Raw genomic sequence first — 27,714 nt, 5'->3', positions numbered from 1 at the left:
GTGGGTCTGATGCCTGGCCTGGGTAGAGCTGAGCTCAGGTGGCCTTCTGATGACTCTAATACACTGGAAACTTTATGTCTATAGTAAGACTTCCTCAGAGTAGCTTCCTTACTGGTTCCTTCCCTAATTCTCAGGACCACTCAACCCCAACAACCCCAGTCTTTTGTTTGTTTGTTTCTTTTTTTTTTTTAAATCCCTTTCTTTATTTTTTAACGTGTGTGTGTGTGTGTGTGTGTGTGTGTGTGTCTGTGTTTGTGTCTGTGTTTGCACTGGTGGTTCTAAGGCCTAAGGAAAATGTGGGAAGTCAGTGTTAGAGACAAAGCATAGGACATGCTGAGCAGGCTGGCATGGCTATGGGGTATTGGCTTTGGGAAGATGCTATCCATATTCAGTGGTGTTTGCTAATGCAATGCAGAGGGGGGGAGGAGGACAGGGAGGGGAGGGTGTAAGGAGAGAGAGACAGAGAGAAGGGAGGGAGGGAGAGAGAGTCACAAAGAAAAGAGAAAGCAAGAGAAAAACAGAAGGAAAAGGGACTAGGGATTTATTTATTTGGAAGGGGTCAAGAGAGAGCAGGAGAGAAGCTTTGTTCCAGGAATCTAAGAGTACAGGACATCTAGGAAAGCTGGGCACAAGGCACCATACCTGCCCATTTCTGGGCATTCCTGACTCTCACCCCCAGGCCCCAGGGCCTGATTAAGCACTTAGGAGGCACTCAGGACACTTAGGAATTTGGGGCCTCAGTGCATACACACTGGTGATGAATAATAGATAAGTAAGAGTTTGAAGACGATGAATCATTCAGCAGTTTCTGTGGCCAGGAGGCTGAATGCAAACACTGACTGCAGCTCTGGCCATAGGCAGCCCCTTGCTCTCTCTGTGGTCTTGGGCTTTAAGCCTCTTCATTTGTCCTATAAGGATGTTATCTATCTATGCCCTCACCTGAGTTCTGCTCTCCCCACAGCCTTTGAGCTCTGGGATTATGCATGGGCTCCTTCTTTTGGCTCTGCGCTGGTTGCTTTCTCTCTTCAGAGCCCATTCTGGATAAGCTAAGGGTGGATGAGAGACAGGACAGGGTGGTTGACTGTACCAGGATACATCAGTGCCTGTCCTTGGTCACTGACATGGGGATCCATGGACTTTCAAAAGGCTTGGCAGAATGATCTGTGAGCTCTTCTACACCTGAGACCATACTGTTCTCATCATGACACTAAAGGACCCTGCTCACCATAGCTAAGCTGGGTCAACCAAAAATGATGACAAGGATCAGCTGCACCCAAGGAGGACACTGCCTACCCAACTCCCACTTACTTGCCTGCCTTCTGATGGGCAAAGGGACAAGCCTAAGCAAGTGAAGCAGGGTTGCCAACTGCTGCTGGCCTCTGTGCAGCTGTCCACCCTGCCCTCCAGCCCAGCTCCCATCCTGCTGTTCTGCAATTAGGTCTGTCCCCTGCAGGCATCTTGGATGGAGCTGTGGGGTTTTTGTTGTTGTTGTTGTCTTACAAGCTATCAGCAGCAGGATTTCACTCTCATGAGCTGTGGAAAACATCAGTGATGGGTTTGTTTGTATTTGCCTAATTAGGCAGGGAGCTTCGATGCTATCTCCAGGACTGGCAGCTTCTGTGGAAAACACACACAGGAGCGCAGCTTCAGAGGAATCTGTAGCTCTGTCCATGGTACCCTTGCTTTGTATTCTCAAAGGAGGCAAAGATTCAGGGCATCTAGTCATGGTGTGTAGGTCCAAACTCCCGCTTATCTCTTCCTTGTTCTGGAAGCTTTAGCTCTGTTGGATCTCAGCTTCCTTATCAGCAAAGTGGGGGTCTCACAGGTGAAGATTTCAACAGGCTAATCTATGTAAGCTGGCTTTGAACTTATGTCAGTTTTGCACTGACCTTCCCAAGTGCTAAAATTACAGGTATTGGCTACCATGTCACCCTATTCTATACATGCTAATTTAAACACAAATGATGTCAGAGCGAAGGAGATGGCTCACTGTAAGTGTGAGGATTCATGTTCTGATCCTTAGCACCCAAAAAGTTGGGTGTGGTGGTGCTGGGGACAAGGAACAGGTATCAGTTGATCCCTGGAGCTTATTGTCAGTCAGTCAGTCAGTCAGTCAGTCAGTCAGTCAGTCAGTCAGTCAGCTAGTCAGCCAGTCAGTCTGGCCAACTGGTAAGCTCCAGGTTCAGTGAGAGAACCTGTCTCAAAAATTAGGTAGAGACTGAAGAAGACAGCCAACATTGACCTCTAGCCTGTTCTATAAAGGTGGTTTGAATGAAAATCCCTCCCTAGGCTCAGTAGACAGTAGCACTATTAGGGGGTATGGCCTTGCTAGAGTAGATATGGGTTTACTGGAGGACACTGTGGACAGGCTTTGAGGTTTCAAATGCTCAAGCCAGGCCCAGTGTCACTCTCTTCACGCTGCCTGAAGATCCAGATGTGGAACTCTCAGCTCTTTGCCAGCATCATGTCTACCTTCATGCTGTCATGCTTCCCACCATGATGATAATGGACTAAACCTCTGAAACTGTAAGCCAGCCCCAGTTAAAAGCTTTACTTTGTAAGGGTTTCTATGTCTATGGTGTCTCTTAACATCAATAAAAGCCACATGCATACATACACATAACACACACACACACACACACACACACACACAGTGAAAAAAGTACAAATGGCAGAGAGGTAGAGTAGAGGTGTCTGTCTTTCTTTGGAAGAGAGTAGGCAGGGTCTCATCCAACTAGATCGGTAAGATAGTTGAGTCAATTTATTTTTCTTCAACTGTTACCCTGTTCTCCTTTCAATTAAAGAGGGTTATACTCTTTTGCTCCCTTTGGATAATCATAGACTCATGAGACATCTGAGAAGTGCCTTTTAGGAGAAGACACTCTATCTGCACCTGAGAATGTACTGGCAAACATTTTCTTTCTGGTTTCTCAGCCTTGGCGACCAGAAAGACACTAATGTGTCAGTGAGAGACTCATGACTGGTATACTGCGTTGGGTAACACAGTTAAATGGAAGCAGACAGAGCCACACTGCGACACGGGCCCTCAGATCCCCTGTCTTATGCACTTATCAAGTCTTTGCTGAGTTCAGCTGTATTCTGTTCTGTCCCTTTTGTCCCAGGCCAGTAAGTTGTATGTGTGGAACTGTGAGAACCTATCATTACTGTTAGGATGGTGTTTTGTGGATAGATGATTAAACACAGGACAGATATTTCGCAGGAACCTGAGCTTATGGTCTCTGCAGCAGAGAGTCTAGGGCCCATCTTTCTTGGTGACTGAGTCAAGCTGGAGAGGAAGCCAACTCAGGCCATGGGTCAACTTGTCTTTAGCATCAGCACCCAGATCCTGGATCCCTGAGAACCAGGTATGGAACTTCAGATCAGAGATGCAATTGATGTGCCTTGATATCAATTCTATGATCTGTCCCTAGTGACCTGGGAGCTCCACTTGGCCATTAAGTGATGAGACAAGGTCCCAACAAAAGGCTGACAACCACTGACCAGGAGCCCGGACAGTCTTCCTCATCATCCTGGTGTTGGTCCAGGCTTACGGCTGTCCAGGGCAGAAGCAATCCTCCTTTGGGAAGGTCATTGCATTCCCCCATCTCCCTAGGGTACCAGAGCTGAGTATCTCTGAACTTGGCTGGTTCCCATAACACTTAAAACTTTACAGCAGAACAGTATACTTTGGAGATATTCTTGGGTATTTTATTTCTGCTCAGCTGGGCTGCAGCATTAGGCCCGTGACTGCTATTGACCATTGCTATAATGTTTCAATATACATTTTTTTGGCAAGACATAACTCATATTTTAAAATATTAATTTCCCAGCCCCAGTGTTTCTGAGTGCACTTCGATTTTTATTTTCCTGCAGCTGTACAGCATGAACGAGGAGAAACTAGTTCCCAGTTGAATGCATACGTCTCATCCATTCTCTACTCCTAGATGTTCCCAGATGGCAGGTGAGTGACACCCAGATCTGTCCTTCTGAATTTCATCATGCACTTCAGCCCAGAAATCAGGCCCTTGTTCGCCCAGCCCCGGGCAGAGTAATGACAGAATGGTCAAGTGACATGGAATGGCTGCGGGTTTTTTATGCCCTGGGGAAAGGGTAGTTTGGCAAGGTGTTTGGATGAGCTTCTGAAATAGCCACACACAATAGCTACCAAATGATATGGCCTGGCACAAACTACAGAGTTGACGTGCCAGTCAGTAGCAGCTGCAGGAGGCCCCCACGGTGCAGCTTGCCCGGGTGGCTGAACAAGGTTGGCAGTTAATGTAAGCCCTTCCTGTCTTTTCTTCCCATCATGAGATGAATCCTAGGAGAAGCAGATTTTCTTATGAGTTTTCAGTTCATTGGCTCTCTCCTTGGGTGGGAAGCTGGATCATGCCTTGATAAATGAGGATTCACTCTGGGCCAAGAGACAGGAGCACATGATGTTCGGAATCAGACTTTGTGAGGATCGCATTGGCTTTGGAATGAATCCTGTTCTAGGTTTAGGACGGGCCACCAGAGTAGAGATCAGTACTCATAGCCAGAGGCACCTGGGATGCCTAGGGATCTAGATCCAGGCCTGGGCTGTCAGGAGAATTGCAGAGCTGGCTGGGCATTTGAGTTCCAAATGGAATATGGAGTTCCATACTGGAACAGTTATGAGAGGCAGCGTCTGTACTGAGCCCTTTTGTATGGGTGGGGGAAGTCTGGAAATACTCACTTGAGAGGTCTCTGCCTACACCCAGAGCCAAGCCATCTTTGATCCACAGGACGAAGCCATCATATTCAGGGATGGCACACATCAGAGTCACTGGCTGTCCTGACACCACCACTTGGTCCTGGGGTTGCTGGCTGAAGGAGTAGACTTGACCTGGGGAGGGAGAAGCACAGCGGTCAGTCAGTGAGGCCAGCAGTGCCTTACATGCTCTGGAATCAGAGCCAGGCTGAGCCAAGAACCCAACTCTAGCCAAGTTCCCCTCTTTCAGGGGCTGGCTTGAGACTCCAGACTCAAGACCTTTCCTTATGCAACCTTAGTGCTGACCTTCTGGATAAACCTCAGCCACCACGGGACACGCCCCCTCCTCTCTGTGTTCAACTCCCACCTAACTCCACTTGCTCAGGAGTCATATGGTTCTAGTTTAACCTGGCAATCCAGGTGATTGGTGACTAGTGTAGGGCCTTGGCAGGAGCTGGTAGTCATCCCTACCTAGAGTCTTCTTTCCTTTTCTTAAAAATATTTATTTATTTCATGTATATGAGTATATTGTAGCTGTCTTCCGACACTTCAGAAGAGAGCATCGGATCCCATTACAGATGATTGTGAGCCACCATGTGGTTGCTGGGAATTGAACTCAGGACCTCTGGAAGAACAGTCAGTGCTCTTAACTGCTGAGCCATCTCTCCAGTCCCCTTCTTTCATTTTCTAAGATTGGCTCTTACAGTCTTCCCCTTGGGAATCTCTTGGAAGCCCATGCCACTCTCACCCCCACCTCAAAGCAAGATGGCACAACCATTGAAGCTATCGGTTCATATTTTATTAAACAAATAGTTTGCTGCACATGTGAGGTGCCTGGCTCTGTGCATCTTTAAGCATCAGCTCATGAATTATTATTCTGTTAACAGTGTAACCATAGTAAGCACTGTCTCTACATGGCGATAGGAGGGCTGGCATAAGTGTGGGACAAAGGAGAGTAGTGCTGAGCTGACTCAGTACTTCCAATGCTGGGTGTACTGCCTGGGGGTACTGTGCTAACAGCACTCCTCAGAGCATCAGCAGACAGCTCTGCAGTACCGGGAACCAAGGTGTTTGTCAGTGGCTATCTGTGGCAGGCTGGGGGCTGTGAATCTGCCTCATTCTGTCTCTGAGGGTTGTTCTCATCTGCTGAATTGGTCTCCACGCAGCTCCCAAAGCATGGGCTTAGGGAAAGTATGGAGGTGATGTGGTCTGTGTTCTTGGGAGGCCAAAAAGCGTGGACAGTGGGTCACTGTTAATCTGAGATGACTGCAGTCAGTGCTTTCCATACGCCCTTCTCCTAGAGACAATGTAATGCTTTAGGGCAGAAAAAAAAAATCACTATTTTATAACAAAGAAACCAGTACCAGAGAGGCACAACAACAAGATCAGGGTCACACAGATAATGAGTGGTAGATTGGGGCTGGAGTGGGGTCCACTTGAGTTTCTAGCCCTCAGTTTGTTCTCACCCCAGCCCTGAAGACACAGATATTCTGTGGGAGGGAAAGGAACCTGAGAGTCAGCTGCCGCCTCCTTCCCACGGCACCGCAGATTACCTGGACTTGGATTACCGTCCCACACAGGATGGTGGGCATAGGGAGAGCTGAAGCACATGGCGTCCCTAGGGCAGCAAAGAGTGGGGGCAGCAGGCAGGTCCGGAGTTCACAGCCTGGTGGGATCTTAGCAATCTCTCTGAGGAGTCTCATTAAAAATAAAATTGGCCTGGAATTGTGTGAGTAACCCTTTTTATTCTAATATTAGTTTTACAAATTAGATTATGGAGGATATTTTAATCAACTCGGGATAGTGGGTTTTTTCTTTTTTTTTTTCTTTCTCTTACTCTGTCGCTTTAAGTTTTCTGTTGTAATTAGGCTCTTTCTGACACCAAACAAGAAAGAGGAAAAGATGAGACAGAAGAGGAAGAGGAGTGACGGGAAGAGCCATAAAGTAGGGGTGCAGACAGGAAGGAAGGAGAGTGGGAGAGGGAGGGGGAGAAGAAGCAGAGGAGAGAAAGGGAGAAGAGATGGGAAGGGGGGAAATAGATGAGGAGGAAGGATTTGGAGGAGGAAAATAGGAGGACAAAGAAGGATTAAGAAGGAGTGAAGAGGAGGAGGGAAAAAGCAGGAGGGAGAAGGGGAGGAAGGAGGAAGAAGACAAGAGGGAAGAAAAGAGAGGGAAGAATGGAGAGTAGGGAGGAAAAGGGAATGGGGAGGAGGCAGGAGAAAAGAAAAATGGTCAGGAGGAGGAATAAGGGAGGGGAAGTGAAGGAGGGAAGAATGGAAAAGGAAAAGGAAGATGAATAGGAACAGGAGGGGGAGAGAGCAGAGAGAAGTAGATGAGGTATGGAGAAATAAGGAGAGGAAGAAGAGGCGGGGGAGGCAGGGAGGACACCTTTTCTAGGCGTCTGTTCCTGCTCTAATCTTTTATCCTAGAATCTTTTGCAAGGACAGTGTTAAGGCAGCTCCAGTAGCAGCCAACGCTCCTGTGATCAGAGAGAATTATCAGGTTGTCAGCCAGGGGCTAAAGGGAATGTAATGAAAAAGCCCTAAAGGAAGTGCTGCCTGGGCTTCCAAATGTCCCTTATTAGGAGCTTCAGCAGCAGTTAGCTGTCCATTCTTCACATCCCATTCTTTTTATGCTTAGAAGAAGGAGAAGGAGGCATTGTCGAAAATGCTTGGAATATCCATTTCTGGGGACAAGGATCAGTCCTGGATGGTCAACATGAAAATCAGCAGAGCTGAATGGTATGGGACCCTGGGAGGCAAGGTCAGTGACAACACTGGGTAGGCGGGGTTAACTCTGAGTAGTCACAAGACCATAATGGAGGGTGTCTCAGAACCAGGAGTTGGAGTAGATGCAAGACCTTCCTAGTAACACCAGGAGGGTAAAGCAGGAGAGAGCAGAGAACTTCTCAGGCGCAGTTCTGATGGAGGCTACGTGGGGCTTTAGTCACCACTGTTTATGTTTAAATTACTTGGATTTTCTGGGGAAAACACGTTTCTGGGGATGAGGAAGCAGAGAGTTCGAAAAACCATTCAAAAGATAGGATTTGCAATTTGTTTTGGGAGATAGAATAGGAGCTGAGTCTCCCCCAACCAATAGCCCTTCTTTTCTGACAAATTTTAATATTTTCATGCTATGTTCCAGCCACTAAAGCTACTTTGGTACTCAGTACCAGGCGTGGGATACAGGGCTTCCCTGACAGCGTAGGCCATTGTCATTACTTTTGGTAAATGACGAGATAGTAAAACTAGATATTATGAAAACACGACATACTTAGGTTGTAGAAATCAAGCTAGAACTGGACCGAGGATTTTATTTCTGCTGGCTACATTTCAGAATGCTAGATGGAGCTATGGAGGTGGCAGGAGCAAAAGCACTAATGGAATAACCCAGTGGTGAACCCTGAATGTTACAGGATCCACTTGCTAGGCAAGATGTGCCCACTGGCACAATAGTGACATGATGGTTGGGAGGCCAACCAACTGCCTTCTGATTAGATTTGAGGCCTGCTCCAAAGAAGGAGGGAAAGTGCAGCTGATACTGTAAACTTGATCTGATACATGCCCATGACAAAGGAGGTCATAGGCCCCAGGAAGGGAGTAATTAAATAGGCAAGATGTCACCCTCCTTCTAAATCTTTACAGTTGTACCCACAGATTTCAACCTTGCTTTTAACATTGGCCAGAGAAGTTTCTTTTGTGTAGACAGCAGCTAATTCAGACCTGTAACTGATCAGAGTGTTGAGGATAAATGACTGTTGTGTGTTCATCCACAAATTAATATCTATATCATCTTCCATCCCCAGTCTTTAAGGCTCCTGGAACAGAAAGAATGTTAGAGCTGGAAGACGAGGAGTGAAACGCGGTCCTTTGAACCTGGCGTGGCCACTACACTCATGAATTTATTACAGCTTTGGTTACTTGCACAAGAGCTGAACAAGATCAAGTCACGACATCAGTCAACATTTCAGCACACAGCAGTAACTGGACTCAGTAGATTGAGAGAGGGGGGAGTGAGGGAGAGAGAGAGGGGGAGAGGGATGGAGAGAGAGAGAGAGAGGGATGGAGAGAGAGAGAGAGGGAGGGAGAGGGAGAGGGAGAGGGAGAGGGAGAGGGAGAGGGAGAGGGAGAGGGAGAGGGAGAGGGAGATTGGGAACATGTAGAGGGGAAAGAAGTTGGGGATAGATAGGACCAAGATACATTGTATACAAATATGAAGTTGTCAAAGAATAAATAAAATATATTTAAAATAAATGAGATGATTTTTTTCTTTCAAAGCTGAGATGCTTTTATAAACAGATTTTAGACTTGATAGATAAGAGGAGTAGATAAAAGTTGGGGTGCTATAGACGAGGAAGTGGAGGGAAAACCTATACTCTTTCACCCTTAGGACAGACCTTGAGGCCTTCAGGGCCAAGGACTCTTTGGAGCCCAGTGTGAGAGGCATGGGTGGGGTTGTTTTTAGAGAAACCGCTTCTCCTAACTTGCTCTCTTTTTCCTTGGCCCTTTTCCTTTCCACCCTAGGCAAAATGTCTTTCTTCTTCCTCTTTCATCCACTTTGACCCCTAGCCTATGGGACAGTACCACCCACACTCAGGGTAGCTAGTCTCTCCTTAATCTCAATAAACTTCCACATGGACACACTGGAGGTGAGCTTTGCTAACCTCCCACCACCTACTTAGTCCAATCACGTGGCCGACCTAGATCAAGTGGTGCAGCTGGTTTCTCCAAGTCCTACTGCCCACTTACTATTTGTCCAATGCTGGGGAAACATAAATGAAGACACACGCTGCATCTCTGGAGGGACAGAAGCACAGCAGCCTCTCTGTCTCAGTGCCTGGCACAGCATGTGGACATCAAGTGTCCCTCAGTTAAATGCTTGCAGCTTGTTATCTCTGGTTTGGTTCCTGGTCTGTGCTCCATTGTAGGACAGTAGCTTTTGCATTATAAACTACTGACTGGGTAGATACTGTGCTGAGCACACCACCCAGAAGGAGAAAGGCATGAGATGAAGGAGAAGGGCCAGAATCACAAGGGATGAGCTTCACAGGAGAGGACACACTGAGTTATTTATGGGAAACTCACTGTATGATGGACCTGTAGTACTGAATGCACACATGGCTCTGTTATATATGGCAGCCATCATTACCACATTTTATACTGAATGTGCTAATGTGGTTTGTAAACCAGAAGGCCCAGTTTGATGCTTTTCAGAGGTGATAGTGGCACCATGAGAGGTGGAATCTCCTGGGAGGTCTTTAGGTCATTGTGGATATGATCTGTCCCTCCCTCCCTCCCTCCCTCCCTCCCTCCCTCCCTTGTATGTAAGTGCAGAGGCGTGTGCCAGTATAGGTCAAAGGACCACCTCTGCTGCCATCTTCTACCATGTTGAGAGAGGATCCCTTATTGTTCCTACTGCGGACTCCAGAATAACTGACTTTTGACCTTCCAGGAATTTTTCTCTCTCCTTCTCCTATCTTTCAGTAGGCATAACACAGATGTGTCCTGTACATCCTATTCTATGGGATGTGGAGATTCAAACTTAGGTCTTCATGCTTTATCTACTGAGACATGTCCTCAGTATGGGAGTGTGTTCATGGAGGGAATTGTGGGACCTTAACACTCACTCTCTCTCTCTCTCTCTCTCTCTCTCTCCCCCTGTTTCATTTCTCAGTTGAAGTGTTTAATTCTGACATTGACCTAGAGGCAACAGAACCCCTTTACCAAGCCTTGGAGCCCCCAAATAATCCTTTTATTTTCATAGAGTGGTTGTCTTGGGTATTTTTTTTTTTGTGTGTGTCGGAAAAGCTGATGAACACACAGAGGCTCACATGAATGAAGGGAGTTGCCCAACTTTACAAGGTACATGGTTATCCCAAGTAAAACTCAAACTTGAGATTCTGCAGTCCTGTTCTCTTAGTACTGCTCCACCATGGCTATTGAGCTGCAGGCCTGGACCCAGATTCTCTGTCTAGTACTCACACCACCAACCAGATCACCAAAGGCCAAGGAGCTTTAGTTTAGTCACACTTGAGCATGCAATCCTCCTGCATCTGTCTCTTGAGTGCTGGAACAGCAGGTGTGTGTCATCAACCCAGCTCTACTTTGGATTTTGAACAATGTCTTCTCATTACTATAGAATGTCTTTTCCCCTCCCTTTGATGTCATGAAACTTCCCTGGATCTTCTTCCCCCCCATAACTTGCCCAGGCTCTTTTCTGCTACGAGGCTGCCTGTGAGCTCTAGATGAAGTGGGGCTGTGTATTCTCTAAGACCCTAGAACAGTGGGTCTCAATCTGTGGGCTGTGACCAAGGGAAAACACATATTTCCAATGGTCTTAGGAACTGAGTTACTGTTCAGTAGCAAAATTACAGCTACAAAATAGCAATGAAATAATTTTATGGTTGGGGTCACCACAGCATGAGGAACTGTATTAAAGGGTCACAACCATAGGAAGGTTGAAAACTACTGTCCTAGAGTCTATGGTGCTGTGATTTCTTTGGGTGAGGATCTGGTGAGAAGATAGTGTCTCTAGGCCCATGCTGACTGGCATTCTCCCATGTTATGCTTAGAGAAACCATGGTCCTAACTCCACTGTCACTCATAGGAAAAGGTCTTGCCTTGTACTTTCTTGACGGTGGAAAGAGGAGCTTGGAATGGGACATAGCATGGTGTTGGCATCTGTCACAGCAGAGGAGAGAAAGCTCCAGTGCACACCATGCTTTGAGCCTGGTCAAAGGTGGAGGCTATACACCTGAATCCTGCTGCAACCTACCTATGCTTGGAGGCTCAGGGATGTGTACTCAGTTTCTTCTTTCTTACTTGAAGCCTAGTCAGTTTGGCTTGGCCTTGGCCAGGTATAGTGCTGAGGGAATGTAGCCGTTGCTTTCAGCACCCTTGATATAAAATCAGAATCCCTGGAATGCACGATCTTGCTATTAGAGCCCATGATCTGTAGAAATGTGTGCACGACAAGTATTATGTCTGTGGGTGGTGGCAGTCAACTAAACTCTTGCCTACCTCTGTGTCAAAATTCAAGACCGCTGGTGGGATTTACTGAGAGTTCCTGGATGGTCACCTTAGAATATAAAGGGTCATGCAATGATCTAAGAGAGGTCATACAAAGTTTGCATGGAACTTAAGAAATCTCTGTTCCAAGGGGGCTGGTGGGATGGCTAAGCAGGTAAAGGTGTTGGGTGTGAAAACCCAATGGCCTGAGGCCAACACAAGGAACCCATATAAAGATAGGAAGAGAGAACTGACTCCACAGAGTTGTCCTCCAACCTCTGTGTGTGCCTCATTATTACACACACACACACACACACACACACACACACACACGCNACACACACACACACACACACACACACACACACACGCACGCACACACACACGCACACACACACGCACACACGCACGCACACACACACTCGCGCACACTCACGCACGTACACACACACACATGCATACACACACAGGCACACACACACACGCACACACATGCATACACACACACGCACGCACACATGCATACACACACATGCACACGCACGCATGCGCACGCACATACACACATGCATATATACACACACGCACACACACACATGCACACACACACACGCACACACACGCACGCGCACACACATGCACATGCACACACACACACATACGCACACACATGCATACACCCGGCTAATAAGATATAAACCTGAAAGGCCTGCTTCAAGATGGGAGTTGAAGGTACAGAGTAGCTTCCTGGAGTGGGTTGTGATGGAGGATACAGAGAAGGGGAAACTCAATATATTCTGGGGAAGAATATATTAAAAGTGAGAGAGGTGAATCTCTTCAGCTACCTCCCAGAGAGCCTGAATATTGTTACTTTTCAGGTTCCAAGGTCTGGACAGTAGAATGGACATAGTTGCAATCTGGTCCTAAAAAGAATCCCACCCTGTCAATATCTATGTAATTGGGGCAAGCTCCTCACCTTCTTGGAGCCTCAGTGTGGTGAATAAAAATGGTCCTCATAGGATAATAGGGAATGGCATTATTAGGAGGTGTGGCCTTGTTAGAGTAGGTGTGACTTTGTTGGAAAAAGTCCATCACTATAGTGTGGCAGGTTGCAGTCTCCAATGCTCAAGCTAGGTCTAGATTGGCACTCGCTTCCTGCTGCCTGTGGCTCTAGATGTAGAACTCTCAACTATCTCTCTCCTCTACAGCACCATGTCTACCTGCATGCTGCCATGCTCCCACCATTATGATAATGGACTGAGCTTCTGAAACTGTAAGCCATCCCCTATCTAATGTTTTCCTTTGTAAAGGTTACCGTGGTGTGTCTGCACAGCAATAGAAATGCTAACTCAGGCACTCAGTTTCCTGGTGTCTTCAGTGGGGATGACAGCAATGAAGGCATTATAAAAATACAGGCCTGTCTATAAGTCATTCTGTATGCACAGTGTTCCATAAGGGACTCTTGTCACTGCCATTCACACATCTTTGTGAGCCCAGGACTATATAAACTAGCACCCAAGCAGCTCATGCCATGTGCAGAGATGGAACTCCTACAAGTCTGATGTTGGACCCCATTAGAAATCTACATGTAGAGATCAGAGCTGGGCCCTTCAGGTTCTGTCAGAGCATCCCCTGCTAGTCAGCTTTGGAGGTTCCCAGAGTGGCTGGCCAGCAGCACAGAAAGGGCTCCAATGTGTCCATCTGCTCTTATTAGTGACTGGTTGGAAGAGACTTAATAACACTCATTTCAGGGGTCTTTATTGCCAGCTTTCTCTCAGCACAGAGCATGTAGTAAATTGCCTCTTATGAGATTAAAGAGCACTGTCCTTGTCATGAGAGGCAAGCAAGGGGGAAGAAGAACAGCAGGGCCCAGTGTCCCCTAATGATACCAGAACAGTATTGGCAGACACAAGGGAAGGGACCCAGCTGGTGGCACAGGGTTTGTTTCCTGACCTTGACCTGTCAGCACCTGTGCAGAGTGATGGGTTGTGATCTCCACAGATTGGGGTGGTGGGAATGCAATATCCTACTGATGGATAGATAAGAAATCTGATTTTTGTAGAGGATCTGAGTGAGTGACAGTGACTGTGGTAGCTTCAGGGCCTGAGGTAGGGGCAGGAGCCATCTCATCTGTTGGGGGTGGGGTAGAGAAGTGTGCCTTTTCTGCTGACCATGGTCTTCGAGCCTGGAACAAGCAAAGGTGTGCCCAGAGCTGGAATAAGGAGTTGCATAGACTTTGTGCCCAAAGCAAGGTATAAGGCAGGAGCCACAGGGACCTGGACTCGGAAGCGGTCTGCAGGGCAAGCCACATGAGGGTAGGGAGAGGGTGTCTCCTGGAGTGTAGAACATCAAATTCCAGAGGTCAGGATGTGGCCAGGGAGGGACAACAGGAGGGCCACAAGCTCCAGTTTCTGTGTTGGAAACTTGTAGAGTCTTTTGAGAGAACAGGCTCTGAAGTACACAAAACCATTCCTGCTTCCTGTAATGACAGTCATCACTTTCAGTTTTGATGAGCTGGTATGTGGAGAAAGAATGTAAGAAAATAATCAGAAGGGGATACTAACTCAGTGGGCAGGGGGAAGGAGAGTGTTGTGTGTGTGTGTGGTGTGTGTGTGTGTGTGTGTGTGTGTGTGTGTGTGTGTGTGTGTGTGAGAGAGAGAGAGAGAGAGAGAGAGAGAGAGAGAGAGGAATTGGAGAGGGTTGAAGGGAAGCTGGCTGCATTAGCCCTCAAATTTGTGCTGAGACAATTGTAGTTAATGGGAAGCCATCAAGGGTTTGGGACCCATTTACTCAGGTGCCAGTTTTAGGAAGAGCACAGGATTATGCTATGAAGATGGATGGAGACATATCATCCAATGAGAGGAAGACTGTTCAGTAAGATTGTGCTGTCATAGGGGCTCAGCAAAAGCGTATTGGCTGAAAGAAGAAAATGGTCTTGGCATCCACTTGGAGGTAGGATTGATAGCTTTTGGTGGGAAGATGAAGGCTGTTGCTGGCAGTGATAGTGAGCCTCTTGCCGTCTTCCGAGGTGAATCTGGGCTGAGGTGAGATGGTCTCGTGCTAAGTGTGTGGATGGAGAGGGCTCTGAATCACACAAGGGAGGTGTGTTGGGTGTAGTTGGGTCAATGAGTCTGAAAGTGAGAAGGTATAAATAACTTATATGTATTGAATACTTGTTCTGGCTTGTGTGTGTGTGTGTGTGTGTGTGTGTGTAGGCACATGGGGGTCAGAGGATGACAGATGTCTTTCTCAATTGCTCTTCACCTTAATCTAGTGACTGTGCTTAGTAGGAGACTTCTTATGTAGACTAGGTTGGCTAGCCATTGAGCCTCAGAGATCCTCCTGTCTCTGCCTTCCCACTGTAAGCACACACTACTAGACCTGGCTTTTTTTTTTTTTTTGGTGGGTGATGGGGTTTGAACACAGGGTTCACACTTCCATGGAAAGTACTTTATCAACTAAGATATCTCCCAAACCATCCTTACTGTTACTTCTTTAAAATTGATTTTTAGTGACAATATAAAACAGTGGGTTTCATTAAGATACACCCACACCCACATCACCCCCCCCCATAATCATATTCATGCTTCTACTACTCTCTTGTTCTCTACTTCTCCTGTTAGTCTTCCCACCTCTAAGGAGTTCCTTGTACTTTCATGTCTTATATAGTATTTGGTGTGGACCTGAGATTTCACATCCAAACATGAGAAGTTTCATATATATATTGCAACTATCTAAGTGGGCCAAGGTTCATTTAGTCAGGGTGTGCTGGGACCAGCTGTCTGGAATTAGGTATTTAACTCCAGTCAAGGTTCATACTCACTTTGAATTCTGTTGTGAGAACAAGAGGTCATCTAGGTCTATCTTCCTTGGGAGAAAGAAGCTGGGAGAACTTAGTTCGAGACATGACCTTTCCCCCACTACCCATTTCTCTTTGACCTTTGGTGGAACAGAGATTTGGAGGCACTTTTATTTTCAACTCCATCATTTGCAGCCACTGGTAACTTGTTTTTGATACACAGGTTAGGAGAAGCTTGCCAGTGCTGTGAATATTCTAGAAACTGCATGTAGAGTTTGTTTGGTCACGGGAGTAAGCCACTTCCCAGGCTCAACTGAAGGGACAGAAATTTGGGGTTTATTCTTCCTTTGTTCCCTAATTCCTTGCAGGAGCTATGGTAGTACAGAGAGTCCGTGACTCTGACAGCCTCACACTCCTGTCCCCAGGACACAATCTGCCAAGGTTGTCCTGGACACTATGAGTCTCTAATGAAGAGCAATCGGGCCGACCAAGGCAGGGTGAGTCCAAAGTTATCATAAATCGTGTGTCTGCTGATTATCGGTGTTGCAGCCTCAGCCGGAGCTTGTTCTGTGCTCATTAGTAGCAGGAGACGGACTCCACCATTGATCCCGCAGAGGCCTGGGTGCCAAGAAGATGCTGATAAGTGCTTCAGGAAATGGGGTTTCTCTGTGCCCGTGAAGGATCCCATCCATTCCTGTCTGAGGTCACCCATAGGGAATGGGGGTGTGAGTCTGTGGGGAAAGTAGGTGTAGAAGGGAGACATTCTTGCCACAAAGCAGAACCCTGGATAATGTCCAGGCCTCCTGCTACTTGGCCACTGGACTCAGGCTGGGTTCCTTCCTCTGTTCCTCTGTCTGAATCTAAGATTTTTGTGACTTTAGATAGGGAAGCATGGAGAGCAATGGGAATGTGGTGTAAAGCACAGGGATAGGGATGCTGTTACTTTAGTACAGCAGACAGGGATGCAGGCCATCAGTTTGGGAACCACTTGGCCTAAGGGTGAGGCTGGGCCAGAGATGAGCATACACCATGATGCTCAGCATCTTTCTCTCTTTCATAAAGGCCACAGCTTGGGGACACGAAGCTCTGCATGCACCCTGAGGACCCTGTGTTGCCTTTCCATGTTGTGTGCCTTTGGGCCTGACTCTGCCATTACTCAAGATTAGGTTGGTCACCTGTTAGATGAAGAATCTAGACCACTAGATAATCAACCTGTGTCAGGCCCCCCCTTCTCAACCTCGATAGTGCGTGCTCTAACTGACCCAAACTCCGACTTCACAAGCTCTAGGGACGAAAATAATAAAACATGAGGCACAGGAAAGTTACAGCAAACCCTCATGGACTCTTGGTCTGTTTGGGGGAAGATCTTGTCTTAAATATTGTTTTCATTTTTTAAAACAAGAATTTAAAAAATAATCATTTTTATAGTTCTGTATGCCATGTCCTTCAGAGTGGTTCTAAAACTTTTATGTGTGTAAGAATTATTCATGGAACTAACAAGAAATATAGTTTCTAGGACTCAAGCTTGGAGAGGTTGAGATGATAGATTTTCATGATGTCAAGAAACCTGTGTTGAGAGCTTCTAGTAGTTTGGGGATCACAGCTGAGGTGTATCCACATATAATGAGTAGCACTGGGCTCAGGGTATAAGCTCATTCTAGACTCTTAAGATTAACAGTATTCTTGACCAGCCACTGTCTCTTTCTCAATGTGCCTGATTTCCCCCCAACTAAGCAGAGAAGGCATTGGACAATGTCAACAGTGTTCCACACACCTTTATAATTGTATGCAAGCCTCTTGTCAGTGAAGCATCTTGTGGTATTACAAAAGTAGGGTTGGAGAACCGAGTCTTGCCCATGACCCTGTGTTGACTCCCAAGATCTCTGTATGCAATGCACAAGGGCTCAGAAGGACCGGTTCTGAGTCCTTAGATGATCTGCAGGCATTCCGTGAAGGGTAGCTTGGGTATGTCCCACTGATACGACCATAACACCTTGGAATCCTGTGTGGGTGGGCCAGGCTGTCATTAAGCATCAGGTGTTTTTGTCTCTTGGCACTAATCTAACATTGAGAAACACAGTTTAAATCTCGCACTTAATGAGGTGACTTCTTGGTCCTGGCTGCAAGTAAATCACTCCAGGGCATGTCCTCATTTCTACCCCATATTGTAGACTAATGCAATCAACTTTAAATTTTTATTTGAGATTGCATTTATGTAGTGTGTGTTTGGGTGTGTGTGTGTGTGTGTGTGTGTGTGTGTGTAGGGCAGATGTGAGATGTAGGAAGATGCTCTTCCCTTTTACCACATGAGCCCCAGGTTTTAAACTCAATAGTCAGGCTTGGCAGCAGGCACCTCTCCCCAACAAATGATCTTGCTTCCCACTAAGTACAACCAACTCTTTATAGTCTTCGTTAATGGAGAGGAGCACGGGTGTGAATAACCCACATCATGAGCAACCTGAGCTAATGAAACTTATTTTCACTTTGGAATGCATTTTGGTATTCTTGTTTGAATATGAATGGATTTGATTTTTCTAGGAACTTTTAATACTTAAGCAAACTCACAGTCTGATGATGGGGTTCCCTGCCTGTCTCCTCCTCAGCTAGGTAGAGAGCATCACTTCTATACTGGTCCAAAGTTAGTTTTGGCCACACTCTCCCTCCTTTTTGTCCTCTTCCTGGCTCACACCTTCCCTAAGAGAGACTGGGGATATTAACTGATTTTGCCTTTAAAGGACTTTCGTTCCCTTTGGGCCTCATGCAAATAAGAGCAGAATAAGAAGCTGTGAAATGTTAACAGAGGACTTCATTAAGCAGTCTTGGTGATAGCATTTGCCAGGAATGGGGACAATTTGCCAACAGATAATTGAGAGCTGACTATATATGTGTCCTAATTAAAAAAGAGATTTTTGTCACTGCCCTGGGATTCTGGGCCCAGTCTTCTGGTTGGTTTGGGATATTAGCCACAGCGAACTTTTGTATATACTTCATGCTTCACAGAGCACTTCCCATATATTTTCTTACTTAATAATCCTTTCAGTACCCAACGGAGAAGGGCTGATCACCAGCCTTCCCATGTAGAAACTTGAGAAGCTAAGTCTGAATGTCCCGCTATAGTGATGCCCACGCTATTCCATCTTTTCCCCCCTCACTCTGACTTTTTTTGTCACTGTCAATGAGACACCCCTGAGAGGGATTTCATTAGTTGTTTCCACCCAAGAAGGCATCAGCCAAGAAAACACAGCCAACTTGTAACAGCTACCCATGTCTTTCAAAAGTTTGATTCAGGCTTGTGTATAAGGGAGAAGTTTTACTCTAAAAGCACGTAGGAAGGAGGTGGGATGTGTAGGCTTTTGGGTGAGGGGGGTGTCAAGCATTAGAGTCGGATTCTTCTTTTCAAGGAGGCTTAGGCTGGTGCCTGGTGATTCAGAAGACAGGTTGGCCATATAGACATGTAATGGATTGGGACAGAGCCCTTAGGATGTGGGACCAGACCCAATTCCAGGTTGGCCATTTCCACAGCAATTCTAGGACATAGAGAGAGCCTTTCCTATTTCATGGATCAGGAACCTGAAGCTCAGAGAGGACAAATAACTGGTCCAAGGTCATTGGTGATGGATAATGGAACTAAGATTTGAATTCTTTCATTCTAGCTCTGGCTTTTGCTTACACAGCTGTACCGAGTGCAGAGGGAGGTTGATCCCTGGGTTTCCAATTTAGAAGGCAGAGAGTACTGTGCCCTCTAACTGCTCCAGCTGTGCTCTAAGAACAGATGTGATAGTGATAGACCATCTGCTTTATACCCTCCATGTATAACCCTGCCCAACTCTAGATCAGGGTAATACTCTCATGTGCCAGTGGGGCTTAGCTGAGTCCCATAAGCATTGATGTAAGATGAGCACTCTCTGTACCCAGGCTAAGGCATGGACATTAAAATTTCTTCTTTGTGTGTATGTGCACCTGTCTAGATCTCCAAGGCCATCCACCTTTATTTATTTTTGAGAACATCACTCACAGAACTGGAGCTCAATGGCCAGCAACCTTCCTGTCTCCACCTCCCCAGTGCTTGGATTACAAGTGTATGCTCCCATGCCTAACTTTTGGATATGTGTTTTCAAGATTAAACTCAGGTCCTTAGGTTTGCATGGCAAGCACTTTCTAACTGACTAAGCTATCCCCCAACCCCGACCCTCCACTTTCTCTCTGTCTCTGTCTTTCTCTTTCAATAAGCTCTCACTGTATAGCTCAGACTGACCTTGAACTCATAATGTTCCTGCTTTCACTCACTGAGTACTGGGATTAACCGCATGCTCCACCAAGCCTGGCTTGGAGTGGCCACTTCCACTCTTCTTCTTGGCACATCCTTTGATATGGAAGCTGATCCTCTACAACAGCTTTCTCAGCTCAGCCCTGAGCTTAGTGACTAATGGCTTCCATTCCCTGCTCTGCTGGAGCTGTGGGCCTTTGCAATAGCTACTACAGTGCTGGGCTGCTTATTTGTTGGGTGATAACTCAGGAAGGGCTGGCTGGTTCCTACCAAGAACCTTGTGCTGGGCCATGGGATCAGGGGGCCACTGTTGGTTGCCATCTTGGGAGCGTGGTCCATGCTTGCCTGCCTTTCAAGACATCTCTATTTTTTAGATGGAGGGTCCCTGGAGATGCTTACGGCTCCTATAATAGCAGAGTTACTCATGGCTTCACTGGAGAGAGTGGAGCAGCTCTGAAACCTCCTCCCCTAAATGCAGCAATATTTGGTAACACTTGGCGTCTTGGGGAGAGAATTCATGTCCGTAATTAGTTACTGTATATCACTGTGAGTACTCGGCTCAGGATTTACTGGGCAAATACCATTTAACTGCACAATAACTACGGGTCCTTGCTGCTTATTGGGTAATTTACTAAGGCTGGGAGAATGGGGCAGGAGGGATGCCGAATAGGAGGTATTGTAACCCCTTGAATCAAACTTTATGAGTTCAGGTTTGGCAGAGAAGAGGCTGCTTGTCGCCAGCTCTCCTTGCTTTGTTTTGCAGGGTTGGCAGCAGATTGCTTCCTTTCTTTTATTCATGGCAGAAGGACAGGTCTGAGACTGAGCCGTGGGACTGCCCACGGCGACCTAGGGTTATGGAGGGGTCTTTTGATTGAGAAGGTCTTTTGCCAGAGTCTGCTGAAGAAACCTGGCTATGCATCTAGCCTGTCATTGACTCCCTCCATGGGGCCCCTTTCTGTATATGGGCTAGTGGGTGGGGAGGGCAGGGAGCCGTTCTTGCCTGGCAGCATTAACATAATCTCAGTTTTCTCTTCTCGATCAAGTATGAGTGTTGCCTGGGAGGCAGCCATCCCTGGACCTTGGATATCGTTCCCAGCCCTAATCTGCTTGAGCAAAGTCTGTCTTAGTTTGGCCGTGCACTGTCTAAACTCCTGTAACCTATTTAGGCCACAGAGAGGGGAAGAGACACAATAATGAAAAACTCAACGTGCAACATTGCCTTACGCAATCTAATAAATTACTCTGTAGCCGGCTGCCAGCTCAGACTAAGCCCAATATTGCCTGCAGTAATTATTTGGATCAAACGCAGTTTATCTGCTTCATATTTGTGCTTCTGTGCTCAGTGGTAACTTATAAATGTCATTGTGGTGTTTATTTGTTATAATGAAACTTAATGGCATTGGAAGCTAGGAGCAGAGCTGGTGGGGCGGCAGGTTTAAAACAATCTCTTCATCTCAGGAGAAGGAGAGAGCCAAGATAACACGGCAGTGCCCTGAAGAGACGAGATTTGCGGAAAAGCACTGTGTCCTTGTACTGTGTGGTGGAGCCAGGAGTTCTAAGCTGGCACCAAAGGTCGTTTGGGTTTGCCTCTGGAGACATCTATCAAGAGTGGGGGGTAAGATTTGGCTGTAAGTTAACCTAGCTCTCCCCCATCTGTCCTTGCTCTGTCTTTTGAGGACTTTTGAGTTATGGGAGGTGTTCAGTTTTCACACAACCAGTGACTGCTCTAAAGGAGTGATACTCATTGCCCAGGGTCTTGGGAAGCTGAGGTCTTGAATTGGGATGGAAATCAGTGCACCAAATGATTGTGTTATAGAGGATAGATAGTCAGGGCAGGCCTGGAAGAAGAAGAAGAGGAGGGGAGGATGAAGCATGAAGGAAGGAGGCCCTGAGGCACCTAGACAGTGGTCAGCAGGCGTGGTAGCAGGAAGGATGGGGGATGTACAAGTGAAGGAGGATCAGGCAGGGCCAGAGTATAAGGCTCATCACAAGTATAAAGCTCTGCAAGCAACACAGAAAAGGGCGAGGCAATTAGTATAGAACTTGGAGTTTTAGCTGATCCAGTGCTGGTTTCTGTCATTTACTGGCTGGATGGCTTTGTGCAAGTTATTTTTTCTTTTACTCCTGATTTTGATTTCCTCATGTGTACAATGGGGATGAGTATAACTATCCCTCTGGACTGCAGTGATCATTAAACAAGCTAGTGTGTCTAAAGTGATGACCATGGTATCTGGCACAGACTGAGTGATGAATAAGAATTGTGGTGGCAGTGATTGGCGCACAGTCAACCAATGTTAGCTGAGTGAATAAGCGAACCATGTCACCTCCCACTTATGTGCATTACAAAAAACCTCTTTCAAACAGCTGAGCTTGGACTTGGCTTTCACACTGCTCAGGGTTGTATAGTGTGGACATGGAGACACAGCATGGTTAGTGACATGCCCAAGGCTACCCAGCTGGTATGTAGCAGGGGAGCTGGTACTCCTACATTCCAGGGCAGAGTGCCCTCTATCAAGGTCCTCTCATAACAGCTCTTGGCTTGACCTGGGAGGCTGACTTCATCCATACGACCCCCTGCCTTGTACAGAGTGCAGATTGCCACTCTTCAGCACAACAAGGGGGTCATCCCAACGGCTTCCTCTTAGTATTGCATTTGCTCTTTGCTTATGAAATAGTCCAGCTTTCTTCCTTGGTGACATGTGTTCATAAGGCCCCTATCTCATGAATAAAGATGAAGAATACTCATCATTGTGGTTTCTCCCACAGGCTATCCCTCTCCCAGTACTCCTGATCTCTGCATAAATGGGATTGAATTGGAGTATCCATTTGGAACAATAAGTACTAAGAAACTGTATTTTTCCGAAGCACCTGCATAGCCATTACATATATGTTATCTTTACAACAAGGACATGCAACATTTGTTGTAAAGGGTTGGTTGTTAAAAATAAAAATATTTTTCTTTGTTTTATCCCTAATTAAATAGTACTCAAGGAAGTGTTTGCTTCATGCAAATAACACACCATTTTATTTCCGGTTTTACTCTGTTCACCCATGTTACTTTTCTGGTCCTCACAGGCAGCTATGACTTTTTTTCCTTGTATGACAATGCTCACTCAAATTATTTTTGTTGCTACTTTGTAAGTGTAATTCTGCTACTGTTATGAATCATAATGTGAGTGTCTGATACACAGGTATCTGGTATGTGACACCCCCCAAGGGTCACAACCCACAGGTTGAGAACAGTCGTTCTAGAAGACAGAGGCTCAATTCCCAGCACTCACATGGAGGCTGTCCAGTGCCTTTCCATCTGCAACTCCAGTTTCAGGGGGAGCCAATGACCTCTTTTGGCTGCTGCAGGGGACAGCTTCTGATCCCTACTTCCAGTGAGCCCTTCTGTTGGAAGATTTCTCTTAGGCAGTATTCATGCCAATCAGGAGGTGCTGGGGCCAGCAGGAGTGCTGGAAGCAAATACTCCCACCCCTTGTGTATGAGCCCTAAGCATCTTCCAGCCAATTTACCTTAAGAAATAGTATGTAAATGTCCCACTCCTGGGGTCTCCTGACTTTGATTCATTATTCTACAACATGTCTCAGAGTTCCTATGAATCTAGGCTCTAGCTGTCCACAGTGATAACAGGCTGGTGATGCCCCGTGTTGGTTCCATTCTTCCATGTCATTTTTTTTTTAATGTCACTCTGGTACCCTCTTTTCCTGCAGATAAATGATCACATTTAAATGTGCCTCTGGGGTAACCGGGCAAAGTGAGAATATTCTCCCATGTCTCCCACAGCTCTGAGTACACAGTCAGCACCTGATAAATCCTCAAAGCAAACAGAAATGAACTTTCAGAACCGTCCCAAGTGCAGCTCTCAGCACACTGAGAGTAGGCTAGCCAGAGTGGCAGATGAATGGGTTTTGGATGGGAAGCTCGCCTGTCTCTGGCCTGAGAGCATCCACAACCACATCCTCACCTCTGCACCGATAGCACATGATTCTGGGCCACACTTTGCCAGGTGCAGAGGAACTGTGGCCTAGCATCCTTCCTCAGCAAGAGAGGAGTGGCTTGTGCTCTATTTTGAGATCCTTTCGTGAATAGCAGTTGAGATGTGTTACTCTTTACTGCTAAGAATGGTGGTTATTCCTAGTTCATTTGACTCAGAGGTGGGGAACTGTTACATTGCTCTATTTATCCCACACTCGGTATGCAGTTACTGAAACTGTCACCATGTCCTATATTCCATAGGCTATTATGTGTATTTCAAACCATTATATAAATGGACTTGATTTGGTACTTCTGAATGTCTTAAACTCCTCCCATACCAGTAACAACACCGTTTCCATAGAAACAAATATATTTCAGCAAGAAAGGCACTAGGAAGAAGCAGATGGAGCAGAGGAGAAAAACAGTGTCCCATTGCTGCTTTCAGAGTGCTGGACCCGCTACTGTGCAATGACCATCCTGAGAAAGCGCTATGAGTGCCTTCAGGTTTTTACTGACTTCCCCTCAGTAAAGTCCTGGGTAATTCATCTCTGCCCCCAAACACACTCATTCCGTTACACAGCTCTGAGAACTTTATGGCACCACAGGTCATTAGGCACCTCGTTCATTTCCACTCTTCTGTGCCTTCTCCAGACACTGGGGGAGGGGCCTGGAGTGAGGGTCTCAGCGTTTAGTGAGTTCAGTGATTAGAGCTTTGAGACTAGATGTGGGCAGAGAGGCAGAGAGGGGAGAGGAAGTTTCCTCAGGACACAGCATAGGGAGAGACCACAATATCTTCTCAATAACTGTTGCTTCCCAGGTCACTTGACCCCTCATTAGTACAGTTGGAACGCTAGGATGAAGACTCTTGGAGCTAAAGGAGTATAATAGTGTGTGTGTGTGTGTGTGTGTGTGTGTGTGTCTGTCTGTCTGTCTGTCTAACTATCTATCTACCTATCTATCTCACCTCTTTATGAGAGTCTGTTGGAAGAGATGGAAGAGACAGGCCCTCACAGCCATGGCAAGGGTGTGTTTCTCATTTTGACTCAAGCATTGGTTGCAATGACCTCTTTCAGGAAAGCAGCCAAGTGTTAAACTCTCCAAGAAGCTACCCTGGATACACCTCACATGGCATTCATCCTGAGTGGTGTCTCCTTCTCTGTGGCCACAGTTGATTATTCATACCTGGGACAGGCAGCTGTGACACTGCTCTACCATATTATGTGCTTGATAGCTTTGGGAGCAGGGACCGCCTTCACGTGCCACAGGGCTGGCACTGTGCCTTGCACTGAGAGCCACTGGGTGAAGGCGGTCAGTCCTAAGTGGGTCAGTCCTAAGTGCCCAGCTATACTGCCCGCAAAGTTCTTTCCATTCAGTGAAACTTGGTAAGGATGTTTAACCATCAAAAGACGGTATGGATGACATCCCAGCTTATTAAACTGTGGATCATGACACCACTGGGGGTGGTTGTAAGAGGGTTATATGTGGTGATAGAAAAGTTGGCATCAGTGAACGATTTCTGAGCACTCAGTGACCCAAATACTGAACTTGAAATCAAACATCAGGTGTTTCTGGCAGTACTCACTTGTGTCACATATCTGTCATACCAGTGTCACATCTGTTGGAGGCACTGCGGCCTTGGTTCTAAACACATAGCGTGTGCACTCTTCACTGCACACTGTCAGCCCACATAGTGCCACCCAGTGCTTCCTGAGTCACCTACCTCAGCTCAGTCTTGAGATATCTGAGTGTCACAAATGGTGGCCTTTTTTACTGTGCATACAAAGTTTTAGCTCTCACAGAAACATAACCATTTAATTATGGAAGACAAAAACTTCAATATTTTTCTACCATCATTCCTTGGTGTGTAAGTATCAAAGTGGTGTATCTTTGGCTTGTACCGAATCTGAGTGTTTGATTTTTAAAAATTGTTATTTAAATTGCTGATTTGAGTTTTATGAGAAAAACAATACAAAACATGAAATGAACTTTGGCTTGGGATTAGGACAGAATTTCCAACAATTCCTCAAGTGCACTAAATATCCTTCTGCTGTGTCACACGGTAGATATGCTTATGCAAAACAGAAGTCTCAGCTCTGACAGGTTTAAGATCAAAATACTGATCTGAAAGCCACTGGATATGTTCCACACTCTGCAGCTGCAAATCTTTAGTCAAGATCGAATTCTTTATGTAAAAATAAGCAAGCACACCTATCTCGTTAGCGGATGGATTTGCCTTTGGTTTTATTTATTTATTTATTTATTTTATTTTATTTTTTGTTTATGTTTGTTTTTCGAGACAGGGTTTCTCTGTGTTCCCGTGGTTGTCCTGGAACTCACTCTGTAGACCAGGCTGGCCTTGCACTCAGAAATCTGCCTTCCTCTGCCTCCCAAGTGCTGGGATTAAAGGCGTGCGCCACCACTGCCTGGCTTTTGCCTTTGTTTTTAATAAGTGGTAAAATTATGTGTGTATCAAAGATTAAGAAATATTAATTCCTTTATGATTTTATGGTTTACCATCATATAGTTTACGTGCCTATATACCTGGAGTTACATAAATGTTTCATTTAAACATTTATATATCTGTAGAGTCACATAAAAGTTTTTTCAACAAAAGGTGGGCAGGTGGGAAAAGTTTAAGGCGCCATCAAGTAGGTGACCTTTGGCCCCCTTCTGGCCTCCGGAATCTATGATGACTTGATCTGGAACTGCATCTAGAGTTCTCTGACTCCCAAACTCCAATATTGACTGTTAGGCTCACAGGTCACGATGCTAAATGAAATACTTAAACCGAAGCAGGCTTCAAAACAACTGGGATTGAAGAATGGCTGATTTTCCCAGGTGTCCCAGTGTTGCTGAGGACAGAACACATGTCTGGCTCAGGGTTCAGAGCCTGGTACAGGGCTGAACTGTAGGATGAGCATGGGTGAGGGTGACCTCTATGTGTTCTTTCATGGCACTCTCTAAAGAACCTACTTCCTTTCCCCAGAGGTTCTTGCAGCCTTTCTCTTTCAAAGCATACCCTAACCCACTTGATCAGGCACCCTATCCCCACCCCTGACATTGATACACTCAATTGTGTTGCCCCAGACTTCACTGATGCTTAGATTTGGGTTCTGGGCTCAATGCCCCACGCCCCATCCCTAAGCTTGCTGTGTCATGTTGGGTTGCATAAGTCACATGCCTTTCCTAAGACAGTTTCCTCTTTACCAGGTGCATGCCCATGTTTCTTTTCACATAGTCCCAGCATCTCGGGTCCAGAAACCTCTCCCATCATTACTCTTCTGCCAGTCTCCATTCTGTGCAAACATTTGAGTTAGACCCCCGAGACATAATGGAGCTTACTTACTGGGAGGGTAGACAGCCTCATGAAGCAATTGTAATATGAACTTACATTTGTACATAGGGGTAAGGATTCTGGAGGGCAGGACTGAAAGATCATGTAGTATACAAACCTGGCCTAGACTGGGGAGAGCAGATCAGAGGAGGATTATCAGGAAAGATATTGGAGCTAAGGTTTGGGTGATAAACATTAGCATGCAAAGGGCAGGGAGATGGATGCATTGGGGATGACGTATGTTCTAAGAAGAGGGACCAAGGGCATCAAGGTCCTGTGTAGGAGAGAATGACTTCCTTGAGGAGGAGAAAGAAGGGCCATGAAATTGAAGAACTTGCAGGAATCAGATGGTGTGAAACCTTAAAGGTCATGGGGAAGGATTAAGCATTCTTAAAAGCAATAGAAAATCACTGAAATATTTTCTAGAACACAGTAATATGTTTGCATTTTGAAACCTGGCTTTGGCTGTGTGTGATGAAGAAATAGGCTAGAGGCTGATTGGACGTAATGAGGAAAGAGAGGTAGGGAGAGACAGAGAAGGAGGGAGAGAGAGGGCAGGAGGAGAGAGAGAGCAGGAGAGGAGAGGAGAGGAGAGGA

At 46.2% G+C, this 27,714-nt stretch overlaps 1 protein-coding gene across 4 annotated transcripts in view; it reads right to left on the bottom strand.

Moving 5' to 3' along the window:
• Positions 1–27,714, bottom strand: part of Kirrel3 (kirre like nephrin family adhesion molecule 3) — a 555,265-nt gene that overhangs the window by 94,030 nt on the left and 433,521 nt on the right. For all 4 annotated transcript variants that reach the window (XM_029481205.1, XM_029481204.1, XM_021171554.2 and 1 more), the window contains one exon: positions 4,715–4,864. In XM_029481205.1, the coding sequence (XP_029337065.1) occupies positions 4,715–4,864 (150 nt within the window). The remainder of the gene's footprint in view (positions 1–4,714; positions 4,865–27,714) is intronic.

The sequence above is a fragment of the Mus caroli genome, chromosome 9 (assembly GCF_900094665.2).
Source record: "Mus caroli chromosome 9, CAROLI_EIJ_v1.1, whole genome shotgun sequence".
Lineage (NCBI taxonomy): Eukaryota > Metazoa > Chordata > Mammalia > Rodentia > Muridae > Mus > Mus caroli.
This window is presented reverse-complemented; position numbering and strand designations above follow the sequence as displayed.